General features: G+C 48.0%; 1 protein-coding gene across 2 annotated transcripts in view; it reads right to left on the reverse strand.

The window, feature by feature from the left end:
• The window catches only part of ABCC1 (ATP binding cassette subfamily C member 1 (ABCC1 blood group)), a 2,255,476-nt gene that overhangs the window by 535,367 nt on the left and 1,695,280 nt on the right, over nucleotides 1-24,829 (reverse strand). For both annotated transcript variants that reach the window (XM_069647115.1, XM_069647114.1), the window contains one exon: nucleotides 23,426-23,527. In XM_069647115.1, the coding sequence (XP_069503216.1) occupies nucleotides 23,426-23,527 (102 nt within the window). The remainder of the gene's footprint in view (nucleotides 1-23,425; nucleotides 23,528-24,829) is intronic.

A 24,829-nucleotide genomic window follows, 5' to 3' on the forward strand; every position in this document is an offset into this window, starting at 1 on the left:
CGCAGTCCTCCACTGGGTTTTCACCCTTCGAATTACTGTTCGGACACCAACCAAAGACAGTATTAGACCTGGCAAGAGCAGAGTGGGAGGAACAGGAAGAAACCACTACTCTAACAGACTATGTTATAGAAATGAGAGAAACCCTAACCAAACTCAGAGAAGCCGCAAGGGAAAATCTGGGAAGGTCACAAGTAGCCCAGGAGAAGTACTACAATAAAAGGACCAGAATCAGACAGTTCAAAATTGGTGACCAGGTATTGGTACTGTTACCCACAAGCCATAACAAAATGTTGGCCCAGTGGAGGGGGCCTTACAAGGTGACAGGAGTATTGGGCCCAGTCAATTACATGGTAGAACCTGATCGGAAAACCAAGCTACAAAACTACCATATTAACCACCTAAAGGAATGGAAGACCTCGGTCCGGAGTACCGCTAGCATTCGGATCATGAAGCAGGAAGAATCTGATTCGGCCTTTTCGGCCGTCCAGTGGGGAAAACAACTTACCGACCAGAAGAGACGAGAAATGGAAGAACAGTTACACCCATTCCAAAACGTGTTCTCGTACCTTCCAGGAAAAACCCATTTAACTGAACATAAAATAGAAACCGAAATGGGTAAAACAGTAAGAATCCGGCCTTATCGCCTTCCAGAATCAAAAAGGGAGGCAGTACAAGAGGAAATAAAAGAAAAGTTGAAACTTGGAGTAATCGAACCCTCCTGCAGCCACTGGTCCTCTCCCATCGTGTTGGTGCCTAAACCCGATGGAAGCATTCGATTCTGTATGGATTACAGACAGTTAAACTCCATTTCAACATACCAAGCATATCCCATGCCCAGGCTCGATGAACTCATTGAACAGTTAGGATCTGCCCAGTATATCAGCACTATAGATCTAACTAAGGGCTATTGGCAGATACCTCTACGGGCGGAAGACAAGATACAAACGGCTTTCTCCACACCGTCCGGACTATTCCAGTTCACGGTTTTGCCATTCGGGCTACACGGAGCACCTGCAACCTTTCAGGCACTTATGAACCAAGTGTTAGCACCCCATCACCGGTATAGCGCTGCATATCTGAACGACATAGTGGTCTTCAGCAGGACATGGAGTGAACATGTAGAACATTTTACATCAGTGGTGGCATCTCTCAAAAAAGCCGGTCTCAATATTAATCCAAAGAAAACAGTGTTGGCTACCAATCAAACTAAATACTTGGGACATCTGGTTGGAAACAGGGTTATCAGACCTCAACTCGATAAAATAGAGGCTATCGAGAAACTACCCATGCCCTGTAACAAGAAACAGATTAGAGCATTCCTGGGATTTATTGGATATTACCGGAAGTTTATACCTCATTTCTCAACTATAGCCAGTCCTCTAACAGAAGCCCTTAAATCAACCTACCATGAAAACGTGTTGACCGACAAGAAAGCTCACCGAGCTTTTCAGGAACTCAAGAAAATAATATCAGCTCAACCAGTGCTGAGATGTCCAGACTTTTGCCAACGGTTTTTTGTACAAACGGATGCTTCAGGAATAGGCTTAGGAGCCGTACTCTCACAAGGAGTTGAGGACGACCTACATCCCGTAACCTTTATCAGTCGCAAGCTTTTGCCACATGAAATAGGATATTCTACCATTGAGAAAGAATGTTTAGCGATAAAATGGGCAATCGAGACACTCAGATACTATTTATTGGGACGTAAGTTTACTGTCTTCACGGATCATGCCCCTCTACAATGGTTGGCCAAAGATTCCAACCAACGTGTGTTAAGGGGGTTTCTGACACTTCAGGAGTTTTGTTTCGAAACCATACACAAACCGGCTGCCTTCCAGCTAGTACCTGACTATCTGTCAAGAAGCATGGATCAGCCCGATCGGCTGAAATGTTCGGGGGGTGTATGTAAGGACCCAGACATGGGGAACCACACAACCCAGGAATATGGAAGGGAGACCTATGGGCTGGAAAAAGAATCAAACGCGACCTGTATGATAGGCGAGTGGTGGGAACACACAGGCAAACCCAACCTACCCCGAACAGAGGATCTAAATGAGTGGGAAAGCACAAGATCAGTGATTGGTAAGAAACCCGAACAGCCGACCATGGATCAGCCCGCAGAGACGAGGTTACCGAAACGTCCTCGAGAGGACGAAAACCCCGACTCCACGGGCAGAGAGATAGAGAGCTGTGTCCAGCCGGGAAGGTCCCGCCTTGCCAGAGCGACACTGACGGCAAGACGGAAGGGTAGCCTTCCCCGCTGGAATGAAGTCCCAAAATTCTCGGAGCGAGAAGCAGAACGCCGAGTCCAGCCGGGGAAGACTCGCCTTGTCAGAGCGGCACTGACGACCAGCGGGAGGGAGGAAGGAAACTGTAGCCGCGATGAGGAGCTGACTACAACCGGCCGCCGGATGGAAGAAGCCCAGTCTCCGCATGAAGAGGCGGTCCGCGTGTGCTACAACCGCGAGCAGGACCCCAACCACGTGTCCCGCAGACTGGAGGAAGCCGGTCTGCTTCAGAAAAGACAGAGACCCACAAGGGGAGTTCTATTACCGGGGATACATAGCCCGAACATGGGGGCAACCAAAACAGCAGACACTTACCTGGGCGGCAGCAGGACATCCAGGGGAACAGGGTCAGGGAAGAACACGGAGGGTGGCTAACAAGGAAAAGGGGGCGGGGCCTATGGTGGTTTTTATGCTCTAAGACAGGAAGTAGACCCTGATTGGCCCATTCTTACCTGCCTATATAAAGAGCCAGATAGTTGGAAGATGCAGGCTCATTCTTGTTCTCCTTGCAGAGCCGATCAGACCTGGATTCCGGAACGACAGGAAGCACCTGGGCGTATGAGGACTAATTGGAAGAAGATTGTCAGAGGTCCTTATAGCGTACCCTACAGGAAAACAGAGGAAAACATTTGCTCCACAAAAAGAACACCCAGAAGGACTCTGGGAAAAGAATTTAATTTTGTTAGCCAGCATTATTTGGTTAAATCTGAATAAAGACGAACATTTTCTTTCCCTTTAACTGCCTATTTTGCCTCATTGTCACACACCCTTAGATGGGTAAGCTTTACCCCTGTTGTCCGACAAGTCAGAAGCACGTCTATATCAGTGCTTCATTATGTACGACAATGAGGAGTGGTGAGATTCGCTACACAAACGATTCTTGGACTTCTTGTGGCGATGTCCTTCCTGATGCTTCCCGAAAGTAGGTCCCTGGATATCAGCAGACTTTGGAATTGACTTTGCAGAGGATTTTGACACCAGACTGCAGAGTGACAGTTACACCGGGCATTCCTTCACCACCTTCAGATTCATGGACTGACAAGAACCACACTGCACCGTATTATGGCCGACACCAAGACACCACACACAGATAGCGAGCGGGTCCGTGAGGGACATTTTAGAGTTGCAGCATCATTTAAAATCTGATGGATTAGGCCCAAGATACTGGCGTATGTACGAATTCATTGAAATCAAATCAACAAGCATGTTCCAAGTAGCGCTCGGATCATATGGAAAAAAAAGACCCAATGGAAGGGGGCATAGTGCATTCCTTTAATATGGCTTTCAACATGTTCGTTGTTGAGGAGTGACGAGGCCGTATACGAGGGAGCCTATTTCATCGAGCGGCACTATGGCCCAATGGAAACATTTCCAAGCAGCGGATGCTGGATAGCTATACATCAAGGTGTGGGAGAATGCAATCCATTGAAATAGAACTTAAGAGCCCGTACTGGGTCCAGCCTGTGGGATTGTTCCTCTGCCTTGGTAGGGGGATTCAGAGAATTGTGGACATTTGAGACCACCTTTTGCAGAAAGGAGGGTCTCGCTCTCAACGTCCCCTTCTGTTTAGAAAGAAACAAATAGGGAGGTAAAACAGTCCACACTTGGAGGTCACTCGCCCATCTCGCAGAAGTGATGGCAATCAAGAAAATAACCTTACGGGTGAGTAACCTAATAGAATAGGAATAAAGAGGCTCATACGGAGCACCGATAGAGGTTAAGACTACATTCAAATCCCATGCTGGAACCACAAACTGGAGGGGAGGAAACTGGTTAAAAACCGAAATGGCAGCGAGGCAGCCCTTTGCAGCGCCAATCTGCAGGCCCGCTTGGGCCAAGGAAAGCAGAAAATCCAATACAGGCTATAGAGGACAGGATATAAGAGCCAGGACCCTCTCCTGCACCAAAACGAATATTTACGCCGCCTGCATGCGTACATGGATTTCATAGAAGGGCTCAGAGCTGAAAGGAGTACATTAAGGACATTGTTCTACATGAGAAAGTTCAGGCTGCTGAGGTTCGGCTGGAGGACACCCATCTGACTGGGAGAGCGAGTCGACCCGCCTCAAAAGGCGCCAGGGAGAGCAGATGGACATGTCTGGCAACTCCTGATACCATGTTTTCCGGGTCCAGTCCGAAACAATCAGCATCATCGTGTTTCTGAAACAGGCACAACCTCCTGAGACCCAACGGAATGACAGGGATCGTCAGGAACTTGTAAAGGAGGCTGAAAGTCCACTCGACCGTCAGTGCCTCCCCCAGAGCTCTCTCATGAGGAACTTTCTTGGAGCACAACAACTCGCACTTCCTGTTGACACTGGAAGAGAAGAGTTCCCCTTAAGGGGTCCCGGAAATGGAGAAAATCTCAAGAACTTCCTGGCAGAGCTCCCACTCGTGGGAGGCCGAAATCTACCTGCTCACCACAGTTGGCTCACCATTAGGTTTGACAGTTAAGTGCCTCAATCAGTCAGAGATGCGCCCGTGACAGCCGTCACCTGGGGCCAAGGTTGTGGAAACAGGCGTCTCAGCAAGTTGTCTCACACAGCCCACCATGCATGATCCTGAGCCACCTGGTTTGAGACCTGTAAAAGGTCTGTCATGTGGCCTTGAAACTGACTATTGGCAACAGAGAAGTCACTGAAGCATTCTTATGCGCAGCCTTGCCTCCAGCATCACAAGCATGTATGAGGCCCAGAAGGTACAGGAAAGCCGAGGCATGGACTTGTTACTGTGATTGGAGGACACTGACCATCTGAAACATGTTTGCTACTCTATCCCTGGATGGGAAGTCCCTGCCCAGGAGAGTGTCCAAGACTGCCCTAATGAATCAGAGAGACTCGGACTACGAAACCTGAGACTTTTTGAAGATCAGGGAAAATCCCAAGCTGTGAAAAATAGTGCATTTATGGACTAGGTGCTACGACAACAGATCCGGGAAGCAAGCTCGGACGAGCCAGTTGTCCAGGTAGGGAAAGACATGAATGCCCTCCCTCCTGAGGCAAGCCGCTGCCACTGAAATCAGCTTGGTGAAAACCCTGGGGGCCGAGGAAATATCAAATGACAGGACCTTTAAGTGGAAATGGTGTTGGCCCACAACAAACTTTAGGTATTTCCTGTGCTTTCGATGAATCAGAACATCTAAGTAGGCACCCTGAAGGTCCAGGGAAACCAACCTAATCCTGCAGATCAAAGGCTTGCATAATATGGGCTTGAGTAACCAGCTTGAACTTGTCCTTGCATAGGAACAAGTTCAGTAGCTGTAGATGCAGAATGGGATCCAAGTCTCCATCCTTCTTCCACACCAGAAAATTAGTGGAGTACCACCCCCTTCCTCGTTCTGAGCGCGGAACCAGCTTGATCACTGCTTTCAAAAGAAGCAGACAGACCTCCCCCAGCAGGATGGGGTCTGAGGAAAAGGGGTTGCCAGAGGTCCGGAGGGGGCAATGAAGGAATGGGAGGCAGTATCTCTGTCGATGACCTGTAAGACCCAAGCATCAGACGTGATCTTCAACCATTCCGGGATGAACAAGCAAATGCACTCCCACCCACTGGTGACTAGTCGGTCACTGAGGTTCAATGCCATGGATAGCAGCCGCAGCAACACCAACACCCTGGGTACCCCATCCTCTTGGAAACTGACTGCCCTGCCCTTTTTCTCGGGCAGATTGACCACAGCCCCTCGGGCAAAGGCCGGAAAGGGATGAAAACCCCTTCCCCAAGACGATGGCTGTGCATAGGGCTGTTGCACTGCTAGCTCCAAGGACTTAGCAGTTGCATTAGACGACTGGCCCTTCTGGAGGGTGTCAACAGCCTTCTCCTCAAAAAGGTTTTGGCCGTCGATGCCTGGACGTCGGCCACAAACTCAGACATCCTCAGTCAAGAGTGGCACCTGTGCTAGTGGCCATGGATCTGCCCACACAGTCCACCATGTCCAATCCTAACTACAGCATTTGGTGTGCTATCAGAGACCAGAGACAGGAAACAATTTCATCTATCCCTCTGGTACGTGCTCAGCTGCATTACCCACCACCGGCCGAAGGAGAACTTCACCATTGGGCAAGAGGCATTCACAGTCCGCAGTGCAAGACAGCCCAATGCAAACAGCTTCTTTCCCCATACATCAAACCTCTCACTTTCCCTGTCCGGTGGAAGGGATGGGAGAGTAGAAGCCTTCAGGATAGCCGTCACAGCCTGAACCATCAAACTTTCAGGCGAAGCGTGGGAGGACAGAAAAGCCAGATCCGATGAATCGGGACAGTGTTTCCTCGCCAGATTCCTGCCCACTGCTGGAAAAGAGGCAGGTTTCTCCCACACCCCCAATACGGGGGGCCTCTACTACCACATTGAAGGAAACAAGCTTCTCTTTTGTGGGGGCATCATGCAGAATATCGCAGCGTTTGTACCTTGGACCTGGATGGAGCAGATAGTCCCAGAGTATGGGCCGCCTTAGCCAGCAAACACTGGAAGGCAGTTTGAGGCTTTTCTCTGGTGGGAGACGGCAAAATATCTATCTCTGGGGATGTGTCATTGCGTTCTACTTGCAGATCCTTGGCTAGGCTCAGCACATCCTCACCTCCCCCCTAGAATGTGTCCGGGAAATCCCTCACCTCCCTAGTACCCATAGTTTCAAGTCCAAAGGGGACCTGGTCACCCTCCTCATCATCATAGATGTCATACATCTTGGACCTGAAGGCGTCCCTGGGGAGTGGGACATATTCCTGCAGAGCCACAGTATCCACAATGCCGATCTGCGCAAATGAAGATGGTGCCAAGGCTACCAACCCGAAGGTGGGATCTGTCAGCGTTGAGACCTTGTGTAAAGACCAGAGGGGGGGGGGGGTCTGCACTTCCACTCTCTATATGGTAGAGGGGAGGCACAGAGACCCCTGCCAAGATTCTCTATTACGGGTAGCAATGGACGAGCAATCAAGGCCTAGCTTCTCAGGAGGTGATGCAAGCTGTTTATGTACAGTGCAGCCCCCAAGCACCCACAAAGGAATGTCCACACACTGTATCAGTTACAATACAGTCTCTATACAATATTCAAGGTCATATACACGATCATGATTGTTAGGCAGAAACCTGTGCAGTTCCCTCTGGGACCACTGCAAAAGATTTAAGACTACAGGTGTTGGCAGTAAACCCACTTGGTAGCAGTCTGTACCACACAGATTCACTGTGGTAGCTGTGGCTGAGCAGTCAGACTTCCCTCAAGAAGAGTTAGGCAGTATATAGAGGATACAGGATAGGTACAGAGGCACAGTAGTACAAGCAAACACTGACCAGAGCCAGGTGTAAAAGTATCAACTTATTTATTTTAAAGGCACACTCATAAATTACACTAGCACAGAAAAAGGTAAGTAAGTCAAAACACAGTCACTATTACTTATATGTACATCCCTAGTCATTTGTTGGACAAGTCTAAGTTAACACCACTTATTTCCAAACAGAGGTCAGTGCTTAACGTTAGATGGCACTCCAACAAGTTAGTTAAAAAGGGAGGGAAAAAAGGCAGGAGTAATGAAAACAGCAAAGTAAAACACTTTTCACCTAAGGTTAGAAAGACAGTCAATTGTGGAACAAGGAGAATTGATGGCCTGGCTCCCCCACGTCTTCATGAGAGAAACAAAATGTCAGATCTGTATGTTCTTTATTTTACTCTCTTCCAAAGTTCAAAAGTTGTCTGTGCTACCCACTTTGAACTGATGCAGTCTTATAACCCACTAACATTGGAACGCCTCAGACATTAAAAGTTGGCCATGCTTCAAGCAGAGGTGGGACACGTGATTTGAATGGTACATGGGAATGTGCGGGTAGAAATGTGGTTGGGATTCCATCCAAGGCCTGTTATGTTGTGCCCAAGGTGTTGTCCCTTGCCCATTTGTATTTGTATTTTTATTGTACTTTATATAGTGCCTTTGTCCAAAGCGCTTCGCATAGATAAAAACAATGTTGCAGAGTAATGTTCAATGGTGCATGTCAACAATTCAAACACAGCTGTTAACAAGCAATCAAGGGCAATGAAGCAGGTGAGTTTTCAGAGAACAACGGAACAGAGCAAGTGGTGATAGAGTGGAGAGACAGGGGAAGAGTCTTCCAGTGAAGAGGGGCATGGAGCGGAAAAGAACGAAATTAGGATTGAGCACATGGTGACAGGGGACATTCAGCCTAAAAAGATAGGAAGAGCGAAGAGAGCGCAAAGGAGTGTAGAAGGAGAAAAGAGAAGCAAGATAGTTAGGGGCAAGCCTTGAGAGGACGACATTCAACTCCCAGGCCCGGGCCGGCCTTCGGACTGGCGGGAAGGAGCAGTCAGTCCCTTGAGGATCTCCTTGATTAATTGGTGAGACCAGAGAGAAGACATGGAAGAGGAACAAGCATAGCTTGAGGTAGCCGCGAGGCGCACTTTGATGGAATGTGCCAGGCCCGAATTAGCCAAGGAGAGCAGATATGGCAGGACATCCTTAGGTTGCAATCTTGGAAAGGGTCAAGGCCCCGAGCAACAAACCAGCAGGAAAACTGTTTACACTTACTCCTTTAGCAGGCTACTGTGGAAGAAGCATGTGCTCTAGCCAGGACATCCTTACATTCTTGTGGTAGCGGAATATCGAGGCACTAGCAGCGTAGGAGCCAGGCCATCAAGTTCTAGGAGGCCAGCACGTGGTGCAACACTGCGTCATCACTCCTGGAAAGTAGATCGCACAGAGGCGGAAGCTTTATTGGTGGAGCAGAAGACAGAGCGAGGAGATCGGTGTACTAGAACTGCCTCAGCTAGGCCAGTAATTTTGCCTGAAAACACCCAACCAGCAGGAAATTTTGATCATATTCCAGGATTGGGGCCCAAACGTCTGAAGCGATGCAACATGCCCACCCAGGCTGCGTTAACCTTCTTGTGGGGTTCCCCAAAGGGTGAAGATCTTTTTAAGGACTTCCTGAGCTAACCTCCCACTGGTGCGAGACTGTGCCCTACCTGCTCAGAGTGTCCGCCGCTGTGTTTTCTCCTCTGGTCAGATGAACTGCAGATAGAGTGATTCCTTCTTGCAGTGCCAGATCTAGAGCTGCATTGCCTCTCTGCACAGAGGCAGTGGCCCCACCTACGACCCTCTTGATGAGGTAATGCATGGCCACTGTGTTGTCCATCATTATCAGGACACTCTTTCCTCGTACAGAGGACAGGAAGGCCATCAGCACTAATCTGATTGCCCTCAGCTCCAAAAGGTTGATATGCAGTTTGCTCTCAGAGACCAGTGTCCGCTGATTGTTAGTCCGTTTGGTTGACATGTTTCAGCAGTTCTATTTTACAGCCACCCACTCACTGAAAAAAGTCTCATCTTGCCAACCACAACAGAATCCAAGTGTGAATTAAAATGACTGAGGTGAGAACGGAGAGCACAGATGAATTGGTCTTGGCCTTCGCGAATATTACCCCCATGCACAACAAATATTGCACCTGGCCTATTGGTGTTGGGAAAGTTGGCTTTGGCCACAACCGTGACTCCACTTCTTGCAGAGCGAATAAAGACGACACTGGCCTCTGCCGGCAGAAAAGGATGATGCTGATAACAGGCCTAGAGACTTTGCAGTTTTTAATTTCTCTAAACACGTATTCAAGGGGGTACCAAAAAGACAGTTCATCAAAGGGCAACTCCAGCAGCTTATGATTCTGAAGTCATGGGAAAAACTGACTGTGCACCATCAGGAATGGTAACTTATCATGCACCTATCCCTATGAACCTAGCAACGTAATCGGTAGAATGTAGTCCTTCCTGGAACATTTGTTTTTCTGTTTCCATGCCATCAGGCATCAGCTGTTGGAATTCCATCTCCATATCAGGGGTAAAATGCTTGCCTGCTCTCCCACCTCACCCCAAAGCAAGTGCATGTGCATGGCCAGTGTGCAGGTGGAGTTTATGGATGGAAAGCCAGACTTCAGAATGCAAATGTTTTCCAGCCCCCTTCCCTATCCAATAGTACAGAGTGGTGAGAACCTAAAACAAATGTCTGATGCGATTATAAAAATGTTCGATATGCCTGAACGGCACAATGTTTGTTCGATTCAGGGGCTGAAGTCGGTCTGCCCCATTCTGACATCAATGGGTCTACGAGGGTCTCACTGAATGGGTGCAATGATACTTTAGGCACTGTCAGCTGTAAACAAAAATAAAAAAATAAAAAGGCCTCCTCAGATGGAGACGGCAAACCCAAGGGGTTCACATCCTTCACAACAACAAATGTCCCAAAATCATAGCTGATGACAAACATGAGACATGGAGCCCGGCCAACATCTGAATCAGCAGATGTAACCAGGGTACTGACATCCTGTAAAGACTCAGCTAGGTCCAAAAGCAATGGATCTACCTTACCCCCAGGAGTGAACTGTTAATGGAGGCCCAGTTCTCTGTATTAAATATCAGACTGCAAGCCAAATGTCATGTTCCTCAAGCACAAAATGGACATGCACCTCCTGAAAGGAATGAAGTGCAAAATGTGTCATTAACACTGCCAACAGCATTGAACAAAATGTTTGGCGGTACTGGGCCAATGGCAATGGTTTTCTGTGTAGTGCTCTACAGCAGTAGACTAAAAGGCCTGTTTCAGGGTGGGTGGGGGACACCCACAATCTGGCCACCCTAAAGGTGTCCCAAAAGAGCGTATTAGGTTGGGAAGGACAGTTTTTAACTTGCCTAAATGAGTTGAGGAGCACTGCCAACAGACTCGGAAATTTGGGACTAGGATTTTTGTTGCCTTTCTTGAAAAAGTAGTGTTTTGGAAAGATACCGACTATGTGAGTGCTGTTGGTGCATCTTCTTTTCAACCCTTCCCTCCAGCCTGGAAGACAGCTCTGGAACTAGGGTCTCTAGTGTAGGCTTGGCATATACGGCCTTTGCCAAAGTAGACCTATCCAGCTGTCTCTGAAGTTGATTTACTCCTGGCAACGGAAAACGTAGCATTTTTTGCCTCAACACCTTAGGGTGCGTGGAGAGACACAAACATGCTCTGCACTTTCCCCAGCAAGGCATACAATTTGCAGTATCCCATCACAATGTATGTAATTCTGAAGGTTTGCTAACCATTTTGATTCTTGTATAGCACAGCTGGTGATTTAAATTGTCATGTTCAAAGAAAACGGCATACCGTGCATTCTTTTCTTGTCCCGTGGGTTCTACAATCTCTCCTTCCTTTGTTCATAACAAGTTCAAATGGTCTAAGAGAGTGAAGCATTAACTATCTCCTCAACTCTTACAAGTGCCAAGGACTTATGTGGGAGTGTCAACCAGGAAACAGTTTCTTTTTTTTATCAAAATCTTTATTGAAATATTGATTAAACATTAAATTCATCAAATGTCATTGCAAGTGGTAACATAGTTAATCTCAAAATCTATGAATCAATAATCTAATTCAACAGCTTTTGCAATTCATCAGTCATAATGATTTTAGCAGCATTTGTAAGAAGGCTAAGTTCATAGTTTGTTGCTGCGATTGTTCCAACAGTTAGTCTCTTGATCAAACATCAACATTTCATTTTGACATTTTTGTAATTCATGAAGTATATAGAAGTTCATAAACATCCTCAGGAAATAGGATAGTGTAGCTTAACATCCTGTAGCACTTTGACCTGAGGAAAAGCAGGAGAAACAGCAAAATAAAAATAAAAAAATAAAAGGGGAAGCAACCTCACCAAAGTTACCAACAAATCACTGCATTCCGCAATGAGGGGCTGCACCCCCCCCCCCTGTCAGATGTCCATCTGGTGGCTACTTTCACCGTGTCTGGGCTGGAAAAACATATGTTCTTTTTCTGCGACGTGATCCAAAAATGGTCCCCAGACACTTGTGAATTTGGGTGTCTGACTTTCTATCGCCGCTGTTAATTTGTCCACTCCCAGGAGTTCCCATACCTTTACCCACCAGTATGCTATGTGGGGGCCCTCTATTTCCTTCCAGAATCACGCTCGTGTAAGTGGGGCCGCCATAAGTAGTTGAGTAATTAGGCGAGCAATAGGGCCAGAGCGGGGGTAAGACCCATCTTCTGGTGAGTCGCCTAGCAGCATTACTAGCGGGTTCATGGGGAGTAGGATTCCACATATGTCTTTGATCTTTGACCTAATTCCCAACCAGTAAGTTTGAATGACCAGGCAGTGCCACCACAGGTGACCCAGATCTCCCTTCGCCCCGCAGCCGTGCCAGCACGTGACCGGGTATTCCGGGTTTATCCCATGTACCCTCTGCAGGGAGAAATACCATCGATAGCAGATCTTAAGTGCACATTCCCTTACAGCCGTGCATCTACAGGACCTATGCGCTATGTGCAGGATTCTCTGCCATGACTCCGGGGATATCTCAATTCCTAGTTCTCTCGCCCATGCCAACATGTAAGAGTTTCTCGTCCTCTGGGACATTTTCCAGGAGGCGATTTTTGGTGGTCGGGTTGGTAATCCAATGCCGTAATTGTATGTTTTTAAATCTCTCGGTCTCAGGGAGAGTACATTTCTCTTTGCATTGGGCAAAGGTCAGTGGGACATTGTAGTTATAGAGCTCCTGCAGTCTCAGGGGTCCTTCTCTTGACCAGTTTTGATAGGAGTTGACCTGGAGCCCAGGAGTAAAGGCTGGGTTCTGCGTGATTGGGGAGAGGGGTCCCAATCCTGGAGGTAATCCCCTTAGTTTGCACGGTCTATCCCAACGAAGGGTTGACCCCGTAGTCGGAAGGTGGGGTTTCTGGGAGGTCCGAGACTCTCGCGGAAGGAAGGGAAAATGGGAGAGGTGCGCTCCGGAGAACAATTGTTCAATGTCCTGCGACTTGGGGGTGTGGGGGGTGGGGGTTCAACTGGGTTGGTCTAGCTCAAGATGGGGGCAATTTGGGTTGCTTGGTAATATATTAATATAGAGGGGAGCCCGAGGCCTCCCAGCTGTCTGCCTCAAGTGAGGATCTTGCGCTGAATTCTGGGTGTTTTCCACTGCCAGATAAAACGATTTATCTCTTTGTGTAAGTTTAGTAAGTCTCGCTCTGGAATGAGCACATGGAGTGCCGGCAGCGTGTAAAGAAGCCTTGAGAGCAAGGTCATTTTGACTGCGCTTATGTGCCCCAGCCAAGATATCTCTTGAAGGGCCCACTTCTGTAAGGATTCCTTGGCGTCCTTTAGTAGGGGTGGATGTTAGTTTTCCGTAGGCCTGAATAGGTCGGGGTCAGATACACCCCAAGATAGGTAATTTTGGAACTTTCCCATCTGAGAGTGTTAAGTGTTCTGTAAGACGTTTAACGCGTGTGGTGGTTCGGATAGATTCAGGTCTATCGATTTTCATTTCATACGGAAATTGCCATTGCCCTTACGTAGCGCCAAATAGAGCATGCAGTGGAGGTGGGGAACTTACAAATTTATGTTTGGACAAACCAGTTTCCCCCTGGTCTCGCGCCCAAGGCTGAAGGCATGGCGCCCCTGGGTGCGTCCAAAGAGAGAAAAGAAAGACATCTTCAGAGGTCCAAGATCCCCAGCTTTGCCGCGGTGAGTCTGCTTTGACAAAAAGCGTCGGGGCCTGGTAGAGACCTCCGAGGTGACTATCTTCTCACCGCGGGACATTAATGTTTACTACGGTCGGGTCAGGTGGCAGCCCAGCCTTCCTCGGATTCCGGGCTGAGGGTTCCTCAGGGTTGGTGGTTTTCTCTAGGCCAAGTTCCTGGCACGGATGTGTCGCAGATTGGTGCCGCCGCCGTGTTTTCCCTCGTCCGGTTTTCAGCAGGGGTTGTGGAGTAGACCCATCCATGTTCTGAGCGTGAGAGTTTAACTCACCGTTATCAGGCACCTCCAACATCAGGACTCTCGCTTGTTCCTCAGAAGAGATTACATAATGTTGACTATGGAAGTCAAAGATCAGCTTACAAGGAAACCCCCAGCGATAGCGGACCTTCCGGGTTCTCAGCCAGGAAGTCACCCTCTGCAGACGCCGTTTACATGCCAGAGTGTCGGGGGGCCAAGTCCTGGAAAAGCTGAACCTTTGTGCCTTGGAATTGTATAGAGTCCGAATTCCTAGCTGCCGCCATGATCGCTTCTTTCTGGCGAAAAAAGTGTACCAGGGTGAGCACATATGGTGTCATATTCCTTTTAATTTGGGCTGAGGAATATACCCGGTGGGTTCCATCTAGCTGTAATTCTTCATTTGGCGAGAGGTCGAGAAGGGATCTGAACAATGTCTCTACATATTCCGCTAGATCCTGGTCGGGGATCCATCGGGGGACCCCACGGAGGCACACATTATTCCGTCTCGACCTGTTTTCCAAGTCGGCCTGCTTTGCCCATATATCTTCAAGCTGCTCCTCAATGACCTTCACCCTTTCTGCTAGGGCCTCGTTGTTATGAGATTGTTCACATGCTGTGTTTTCCAGGTTGTTGACCCTGGATTCTATCCCCCACAAGGTGAGAGGTAAGGTCTGCGAGGGACTGAGCCAAAGAGTCTTTAGAGGTCTTTATCTCTTCCTTAATCTCTTGGGTAATGTCCTGTTTGAAGGATCTAAGCATTCGCTCCAATTCCTCCTTGGACATCACCATGTTTGGGGGCAAATTTGGAGATGGAGCAGGGTGAATTTCAGCCGTGACCATGCGTGTGGGAGGTAGGTCCACGGGTTGTGGTGCCAGGTAGGCCTGTATGCCGTGGCCCTTCTTTTTTACCCCAGTTTTGGGCATCCCTTGGGGTGGGTGTTGGGGTCTTCTGCTTCTGGTCCCAGTACCACTGGGGGAGCGAGAGATGCCGGGTGCGCAGGGCCAGCCTCTGGTGTTTTAATGTGGCGTGGTCAGATAGGCCCTGCGGAGGGTGGCAGGTCTCTCCCCATGTTTCTGCACGATTTTATTTCAGACCCTTGGGAGATCCTTTGGGGTTGTTCCAGTGTAAAGGGTGTTCATTTAAAGGGAGAAGGGATCTCCGCTCCCCCCCGGGATGGTGTAACACTCACCAGTGCTCTATGGGTCAGATCCAGGCGGGTTTGCACTTCATGGGTGTTAGGCGTGCAGTGGGGACCGCGCTCCTGCCTCGTGGTGTCTCTGCACCTCTTCATCAGTCTCTGGCTCAACGATCAGGGGATTCCGGTGCCCCTGTGTCCCCACCTTATGGCAAGACTGCATCAAGCATCGGTGGAGCCCATCCAACTCCTCCGATGGTCACAGTCCATTTGGGGGGCTGGGGGGGGGGGCCGCCTCGCTCGGTCCTCTGGCTCTCCGGGGCTTAACGCTGGTTTTACGCGCCGCCCCCAGCAGGCAGGCTCCCAGGGGCGGCGCTGCGCAGTGGAGCCCGGCAGAGCAAAGCCCTCAGCCCGCTCCGGCCTACCCGAGATTACACCGCTCCGGCTTCTCAGTTCTGGTCGCCCCAGCAGAGGGCCATCCCGCCTCCAGGTAGGTCACTGGGCGGTCCCTGCCTGCAACAACGCTCCTCCTCCTCTCCTAGGCTCTCCGTCGGAGGGCTCCCTCGATCCAGGCAAGCTGCTGCGGTCTCCTGGGGATTTTGGCAGGGGCAGTTGGAAGCTACCCGCCGAGCCGCATCCCAAAGTTTTCGGGTCGAGGACGTCCCAGCGTCCCAGCACTGACACGGCGGAATCAGTCACCCGCTCTCTCAGTGACTGTCTCGAATGGCGCGCGCCGCCATTTTCTTCTCTGTTGCCGCCGAAGTTCGTACTCGAGTAACGGGCTTCATATGGTGAGTTTTGGTCTCCAAAGCTCTCCGCTGCGTTGGTATATCTTCATAATCACCCAGCGGGTGACTTCAGGCAGGAAATTCCATGTCAAGATGATAAAATAGCATGGCTTGGGCACCTTGATGCGGAGCTCAAGGGAAACACAGCCGCATGGCGTGCTGCCTAGCCACGCCCCAACAGTTTCTTTTTTTAAATAATTGCAAACCAGCAGTAATCATGATACTTTTATCACGTTAACTATATTCTGTTTTGCAAGGACCAGTACATGTGAACTTTAAAGTCAGTCCTGCAACTCCATTCCTAAAAAGGTAAGTTACATAAAGCTTAAATAAAGCATGGCTACTATACAAGTATAATACAAAACTGAATTAGCTAATCTTTTTCAGTAAAGCTCAGTTTAGGCTAGTGTAAATCTCATATGTACCCGGCGACGGCTCAAACTGAATGAAACAAGCATTCTGATTGGCCCTCGCCGGGGCAGTATGCGGCCGGGATTCCACTGCCATTGTTCCCGACGGAGGGGGCATGGCATCCCTTCAGCCAATGAGAAGGCTCGAAGCGGGGCTATCCCCGCTCCTAGCCTCCACATGGCTGAGAAGCTGCCTTGGCCCTCCCGCCGGGGACTTAAGTGTTTTTTTTGTTTTTTCCTTTCCTCCCACCATCCCCAGCCCACCCCACTTACCTTCTGCCTCCTTTGCCCATGGCGGGCGGCGTGGCAGCCTCCAGCCGTGTAGCGGCTCGGAGCGGGGTCATCCCTGCTCCGAGCCTCCACACAGCTGAAGGCTGCCTTCGGTACGTCTATTTTTTTTTCTTTTCCCCACCTCCCCCACCCCCCCAACCCCAACTTACCGTCAACTCTGTCGTCTTTCGGGAGCAAACGCGCTGGGAACACTTCTGTTCCCAGCGCATCCGCTCCCGATGGCCAACACAGAAAGGGAAAACGGACTCAGTTTTCCCTTTCCCAGCCGCCATTTTATTGGTCTTTTTTTTTCTGTCCCGAAACGCTGCAGCATTTCGGAACAGAAAAACTGCTTTTAGTACTCCGGTCACGCAGATCTTGCGGGCCGGGGGAATTTTAGCAATATACACCTCACGGCGGGTGCATTACCGATTCAGGTAATGCCCCAGGGTCTTTGTTAAGGCTACCTGACTCAGTAATGCCCCAACCGCTCGGGGCATATTGCTTAGTTGTGAACGATTTGTAACTGTGAAGACAAGCATGAGGGCACACTTTTAAAAATATACATTACCACTCAGCTAAATGTTTTTGATGAAACCCCTAGTTTTGTAACATGCTGTTACATATATATCTGTGAAGCTGGTGCTCAACCCATGAGCTGTTTGCAAACTCCTTGACATTCTATCTCATCAGCTACCCTAAAAGTGACAGTGCACAAACTACAATTTTAAACCTAATTTGCCCACTTCTCTGCCTGCTAAGCGGTCCACTAGAATGCCTTTGCTTACACTAGCTTTGTTTTTGCTCGTACATTATGAATACACAAAGCTAAGTAGACTTTTCGTTACAGTCTATACATCTACAAACATACTGCAAGAGCAAACACTATATTCATTCTCTAGATGTCTTTGATCTTTGATGATATTATATATTAGTACCCATGGAAGGGAATGGTCGAAGGAATCGGCAAGTAACTACTTGTGCTCCATGATGGTCCCCATGCACCTCTCTCCTGGTTGCCATGTTGTTGTGGGTGCTCTGAGCCACCCACTGGAGTACCTCACCTGATTTCCGCAGCTTCACTCCCTCACTAGAGTCCCCCCTAACCCCCCACATCCCTTCTCACTCACTTGCGCAACCTTTAGCCAGGAGAGTTAGTTATTTTCAACTGTGGATGTATTTGTCTTTGAGTGAAGTAGGTGTACGTTAATCATGCTAAGCCCGTTTACCATAAATATGAATAAAGGTATCAGCAGCCCAGTGGGCGGCTGGGGTGCTAATAGCGATAAATACCTCTTTCAGGGGCAGTTGGGCTGCATTCAGGCCTACCCAGCTCAGGCTGGCGGGCTGTTACCAGCCTTACTCACCACTGAAAGTGGTATTTATCTATATTGAATCAAGTTAATATCAATTACAGGAAAAGCCATCTTATCCCTCTGAAGTCTCAAATTCCACAGTCGGATGCAACATCATACTCCTTAGTCCCATGCTGTGACTTTCTGTTAACATTGGACTCTCTCCTGTGATTGGAAGACAACCATCTTGGAGATGTTTGCCACTCTTTCCTTGGGCGGCAAGAGCATTCCCAGGCGAGTGCCCAAGACTGCACAGCTAAATGACGAAACCTGAGGCTTCTTAAGGTTCAGGGAGAAACAAGCTGTGCAACAGACTGCACATAGAGAACAGATGTTCCGACACCTGGTCGGGGGAGCGAGCCTGGACAAGCCAGTCATTCAAGTAGGGAAAGACATGAATGCTTTCTCTCCTGATGAGAGCAGCTACCTCTGCAAGCAGTTTGGTGAAGACCCTGGGTGCTGAAGACAGACCAAACTGCACAACTTTGAACTGGTAGTGGCAATGGCCAACTATGAATCTCAGGTACTTCCAGGGCTTCCTGTGAATCGGCACATGGTAGAAGGCATCCTGCAGATCCAGTGAAACCAGCCAGTCATGCGCATCGAGGGCTTTAAGGATTTGGGTTACAGTAGTCATTCTGATAAAGAGCCTCAGATCCAGTATGGGACTTTTTTCTGCAGCAGAAAATTGACTGTACCAGCCGGTCTTGTTTTGAGCAGGGCACCAAGTCTATAGTGCACTTCGGCAGAAGCTGATGACTTCTTCCAAAAAGAGATGGCCCAGAGGCAACAATTGGCTGGGAGAAAGGGGGAAAGGTATGAAGGGCATTGAGCAAAAGGGGAGACAATAACTCTGGTGAACAACATGTAGGGTCCATTCATCATACTTGGTGGGGCACCATTCAACACCAAACAGGGAAATTCCCATCCCCCCCAAGAAGGGATGTATTGTAGAAGTCTCATTCACATGGGCTTTCACCTGGGACTGCTAAGGGCACAGTTGAGGCGGACACGCCTTGGCCCTTCCCCCTTGAGCTAGAGCCCCTGTGGGCATATTTGAGGGGAAGGGTTGAAATCCCTTTCCTCTACCCATGGGGCAGCACACTGCTGGTGCTGAACTGCCAGACCCAGGGTCTTGGTGGTCACCTTCCAGTACTAGACCCTCTGGAGGGACTTGTCGGCCTTTGTCCCAAAGTGTTGCCGTGGACTCCACAAGTAGTCCCAAGGGTGTGTACTGGAGACTTTACAAATAGTTTGGGCAAGGGTTCTCTGGGAAATTGTTATGGCCTACCAAGGTCTTTAGGCAAGTTGGCCCTAGGGATGACCCCCTCTCTCTCTCTCTCTCTCTCTCTCTCTCTCTCTTTTGGGCTCCCAAGGGTCGTCCTCATTGGGTGATAGTAGGGCTTACCTGTCTGTAGCAACTATCTGTTGTCTGTCTTATGCTGCAGGTGGCTTTCCCTAAAACACTGGATGGCTGACTCCCTAGGGGTCTTCAAGCTCTCTCTACCCTTATTGGCTTCGTATTCTAGGGAATTAGGGATGTTGCCTTCTTCCACATTGTGCCACTCTCACTGCAGGCACAAACATTGCTACCTGACCCTCTCCTAGACTGGGTCTCCAGATGTTCTTCTCCCACCATGTGTTTGTCCGTCTGCTCTTTCACTCTGCCTTCCTACCTATACACTTTGATCATACTTATCCTTCTGTTCTGCTTCTCAGTCTTTCCAATTATTTCTGCCACTACCACCTACTATGTACAATGGTGTATTTTGCCTCTTACACTACCTCTTTGTCCCTACTACACCGCTGTTACCAGCTCCATCTCTCTGCTCTTATCACCACTCCTATTTTCTTACTCCCTCTTGCTATTAAAGCCCATCTACTTCTACTACCACTCTTTTGCTACTACCACTAAGATAACACCACTACCAAACTACCTCTCCTCCCTCTTGCCTTACTCTTCACGGCTGCTACTACCACTTATAACACCTCTTCCTAACTGCTGCTCTACTGCTCTCGCTAACACTACTCCCACTCCCAACTACTACCTCCTCCCTACTCCTACTGCGCTCGCTCCTTACTCTCAAGAACAAAAACTCCACAGACCCCCCCCTCTCTCCAATAGCCTATGCACTTCTTTCGCCGTCACCTCCTCGGGTCTCTCTGATGCCCTCCTCCACCTCGTGTACTCACATAACTAACCTGCACCACCCTACTGACAGATTACCCTACTAATGGCTTACTGTCATGAGACCTGGCCGCGGCCGTAGCTGGCAACAAGTGACCATCTGGGCACGTTGGCAATTACCATGATGCATGGGGACACGGACTACAGTTCGCAGCAGAACCGTGGTCACCTCACAGCAGATAGCTTCCACAAGTCATCAATCAATGTTAAGTGGAAGCCGGAACCACTCGCTGTAGATACAATGGGCCTCATTACAAGTTTCGCGGTCCGGAAACAACAGTGCCGGCACCATTGTTTCCAGACCGGCACACTACGGGTTTGCCTGCCGGAGCCGCTATGCCCGACAGGGCAGACCCTGTCAGACACAGCCGCAACAGTAGGCAAGCCGTCACGGAAGCAACAGCAACGTTATTAACGGTGCTGATGCTTCCGTAGTCCCCACTCCCATGGGAAAGGGGGTTTAAGAGAATTACCGGCGCCCGACTACCCGGGTTGTAATACCCCGGTGTTACCGGAAAGCCAGGCGCCAGTACATTTTTTCGGGTCTGGCAGCAACCTGCCAGTATCACTGGCAGGGTTACTGCCAGACTGGTAATGAGGCTCAATGAGTACAGAATTCAGCGCTCAAACTTCCCGGTCAGTTCCTGTTCCGTTTGTCCTGCATTTCTGCATTCCTATATTCTTTTTCTGACTGCCGTGTCGCAGACCCTTTTGCCTGCCCACCAGATTGCCTCAAATTTGCCCATCGACTATTCCTCCATTGCTGTGTACTGGACCTTTTTGCCTGCCTACCGGATTGCCTCTGCCTTTCCCTTCTTTTTGTACCGACTCTTGGAATTTCTAGCCTTGATTGGCTACTTTGGAGAGCATCTCTGCACCTTTCCTCTGCCTCTCTCTCTTCGACCCAGGATTTACCCAACTAACGATTGTGACTACACTGACAACATCCTCACTGGGTTACTGGAGCCCATTAGCGCATGCCCTTGTGCCGTCCGGGAGTTCTTGCATTCCTCCCCCCCCCACCTTTTTTCTTTCTATTATACAATGAACGCGGTTTCTGGTCTGTTCTTCCTTATATAGACATTCCGGCTTTCTTCTTCTTGGACGACTTCCTCTGGTGATTCATTCTTCTCCACAAGTTACAATCAGATACTTAGGGTTACATAGCCTGGAAAGGGGGACGTAGACTATAAACTGTATCTAACATCTTTCTTTTTCTCCCTCTCATTTAGGTGCCTAGCTGTCTGCCCCAGTTCACCTGCTCCCTAGGTGTCCTGTGTACCTCTATTCTGACGGTAACAAGACAGCAGGGTAGCCAATAAGTATGGCCACAGACAACTGTCCCGTAGTGATCGTATTTTAGGGCCAACCTCTGACACGCAACTTACCTGTAGGCAGTGTGAGAGAGGAAGGCTATGGAGGGATGGAGGAGGATTCAAAAGGTGCTTGTAAGCCCCATTCCCTTTCTCCAGATAGTACTGCCACATCTTTAGATGGAGATTTCCCAGTAGGCCTCTGCACCCTGGGCCTCTTGTGTGATAACCCATTCATCCAACATAGAGGAGAGGGTAGGGAAAGGTACCCATGGTGCTTTGTCTTCAGGGGAGTCCATGGAGTGCTAGCATCTGTTCCTGGATGAAGAATGTAGTTTCAAGGAACAGCCATGGGAATGGGGTTTCTTATCCTTGCAGATCAGGATATATTCTTCTGTACAACACTCCGCACCCAGAGACATCTAACAGGACTGCCTAACGCATATTTCCTTGTGGAAAAAAGAAAGAAAATGTCCAGCACATTGCTGAAGTGCCTTGGCATGAATCGATTGACACGACCTGAAAGCCTACCTGTTGCAACCGAACCCCAGAAAGTATGAACCAACTATGTGGGGTTCGGAAACAGACATCTGGCGCCCACAGTCAATGTACAGTTTAAACCCTGAGGTCTTCATGGGATTCAGCATGACGTGAAAACAGACAAACATTCTAAAGAAGCCATGTTTCTCAAGCAAGTGCACTGCTTAGAAAAAAGATCATGGTGCCTCAATGTATACTGGCCCGAAGTGTTCTCTTCTGGTGATAACGTTTTCCAAAATCAGCTCCGCTGGGAAGTAGCACATAGAAGAAGAATCCGTGGGAGGGAGGAAGACATCCATTTTAATGGTAAATCAGTATTTGGTTAATACCCCACCGACTGGCATTAAGCAGAGGACCAATGTATACTTTGCTCAAGGACTTTAAGGCTTGTCCAAACTCGAAGTCTCACCTGGAAAGTTTGATATTTCCACAATGTGGTTCATGGATAACATGTACCTCAACTGCATATAATGGCATTGAAAATAAAAATCATATGCATGGGTATCAATTAACTTTTAAATTATTTATATTTCAGTGGTATAACTATCACTAGAATTTGATTTTTCTGTTGTATATATCTCTGCTGTGTGTACACATCTAGTACTAGTCCTACGTTGGGTTCAACTTAAGACAGTCACCTTCTGTTAGCATTTCATGATTTTGTTCGCAATGGAAAGTGAATTAATGCCTTGATAAAGACAGGGATAAACATGTGAATGGCAACTATTGGATCATTTATAACAGTTATGACATTACCTTCTATGGAAAGAAGCCTTTTGAAATGATAAATTAATAGCACTAATGACACACTATATTGATGGACTTTGAAGAGCTCTTAATTTTTTTCTTTTGAATAATTAAGTCTGATCTAAACACTGTAGAGTTGTGGCACAACAGCACCAAACTTATGAATCAGTTAAATGACCATAGTATTTGCAGTTTACCATTTGGAGCTTTGTCGCTGCCTTGACTTGCATAAACAATTGAGCATGGGCGCAAGAGATTTGTTTTGGGGAATTGCTGTTGTGCTGTGTTGACATAGATGCATAGGTATTGAGGTCTGATCAGAATCATATGGTTTCCCACATTTATTGAATCGGCTACAACAGAAGACTACTTATATTACTTTTACTTAATTTCAAACAAAACAACTAGTTTCAAGTGCCCGTCATAGGTCTAATTATTCACTTACTAGTTGTAACAAAGGCTGCATTTTTAACGGCAAGCATGAGATACGTTTTTGAAGTTGCTGTCTACAGAGACTAAATAACATGTTACCTTATCAACACTATGCATTCACAGTATTAACACTACAAATGCACTGTCTAACCAAAATAAAACGATCATAATAATGTATCAAATATACACAGCACTAAATATTTTCATACCTCTTTTTCCATTTCTGAATATTCTTTGACTCGTTCAACTGCAACAATATTAGTTTCCAGTTCAGAAGACATGCGCACCAACCAATTAAGATATGCTGTTACCTGTGGCAAAATAAAACTGAAATTAATATGGAATATATTTTGCACCAAAAATATTTGCTAGATTGCAATGAGTCACAGTTACTGTGTGACTTCATAAAACAGAAGAACATTTGCACTCTAATTACCTAACTACCATTGTCTAAAAGGAAATAGGTCTCAATGTTAATTAAAATGTTCCCTTTCTTAAATGCATCAAACTTACCGAATGATACATTTTTCTGAAGGTTGTAAGTGGCAGGAGATATAGTACTCTTGTGATCGTAAGTAAGGAGCCTTTCGTTGATCAGGCTTGCACTGCTAACAATGGTTCAGGCATGAGAATTTAGAAAAAAATTAAGTGTGGGCAAGGGCTTTGTAGAATGAGGAAGTTCAAGACTCATTTCTACACCTGATCCCGGAAGGGACAATGCAACAAAGGGTAGCATTCCTACTAGGTAAAACACAGGCAGAGTCGCAAGATTCTTTGAGGTGGTATTTGAGGGATGTTGTAGAATTCCCCTCTCTCCCAGGGTCTATGTTGTAAGGGTGTCGAAGAAGGAGACCGACACAAATGTGGCATGATTTTGGTTATAAACTCATTTAGGAAAATGGAAACGAGGTCCTTGCTATCCCTAATTTCCAATTTCTGCCTCAAAACTAATATTAAAAGGGTCTGTTAGAATGTCTGTCAAAGTATAAACCACCTTCCCGAGTCAAAAACCTATTTCTATCCCTCACACTATAACACTTGAGAGTAAACTAACACAAAGTTCCTTCATTAAGGACAGCTGCTCCTTTCTTCTACTTCTGGATTGCTGCTTAACCAAAATATTCCTTAAAATAAACACCAGGGGGAATGACTCCCTTGCCCTGACTTGCAGGTTTCAAACAGTGTTTACACAATGTTCTTTTTCAGGAGAATGGCTTCCTTCTCCTGGTGTGATTCTGTACAAGTTATAATAAAACCAGGGGTAATGACTCCTTTCCACTGGCATCTCTCTACTTCTGTTGTGTTACAAGTAGAATGACTCCCTTCTCCTGGTTTTACTTCATAATTACTGCTTTCAGACTGATGGATGTTTTGCCTTTGTAACTTGCTTTCAACAATGTCCCAAATCCTCTTAGGATCCCAGATCCTTCTCTTGTGACTAGTGGACTTCTCTCTGCCACTATGATGAGGAAGATGTCCTTCCTGTTTTAATGTCTCTTTGTTGGGGTCCCAGACCCTTCTTTTATCACCAGTAGTTTCCTCTTCCCCACTGTTTGCGACGGACAGGGTCCCAGATCCATCCCTGGTGGCCAGAGGGTTCTTCCCTACTGCGA

This window comes from Ambystoma mexicanum, chromosome 2q, assembly GCF_040938575.1.
Source record: "Ambystoma mexicanum isolate Mex_15411 chromosome 2q, UKY_AmexF1_1, whole genome shotgun sequence".
Taxonomy (NCBI): domain Eukaryota; kingdom Metazoa; phylum Chordata; class Amphibia; order Caudata; family Ambystomatidae; genus Ambystoma; species Ambystoma mexicanum.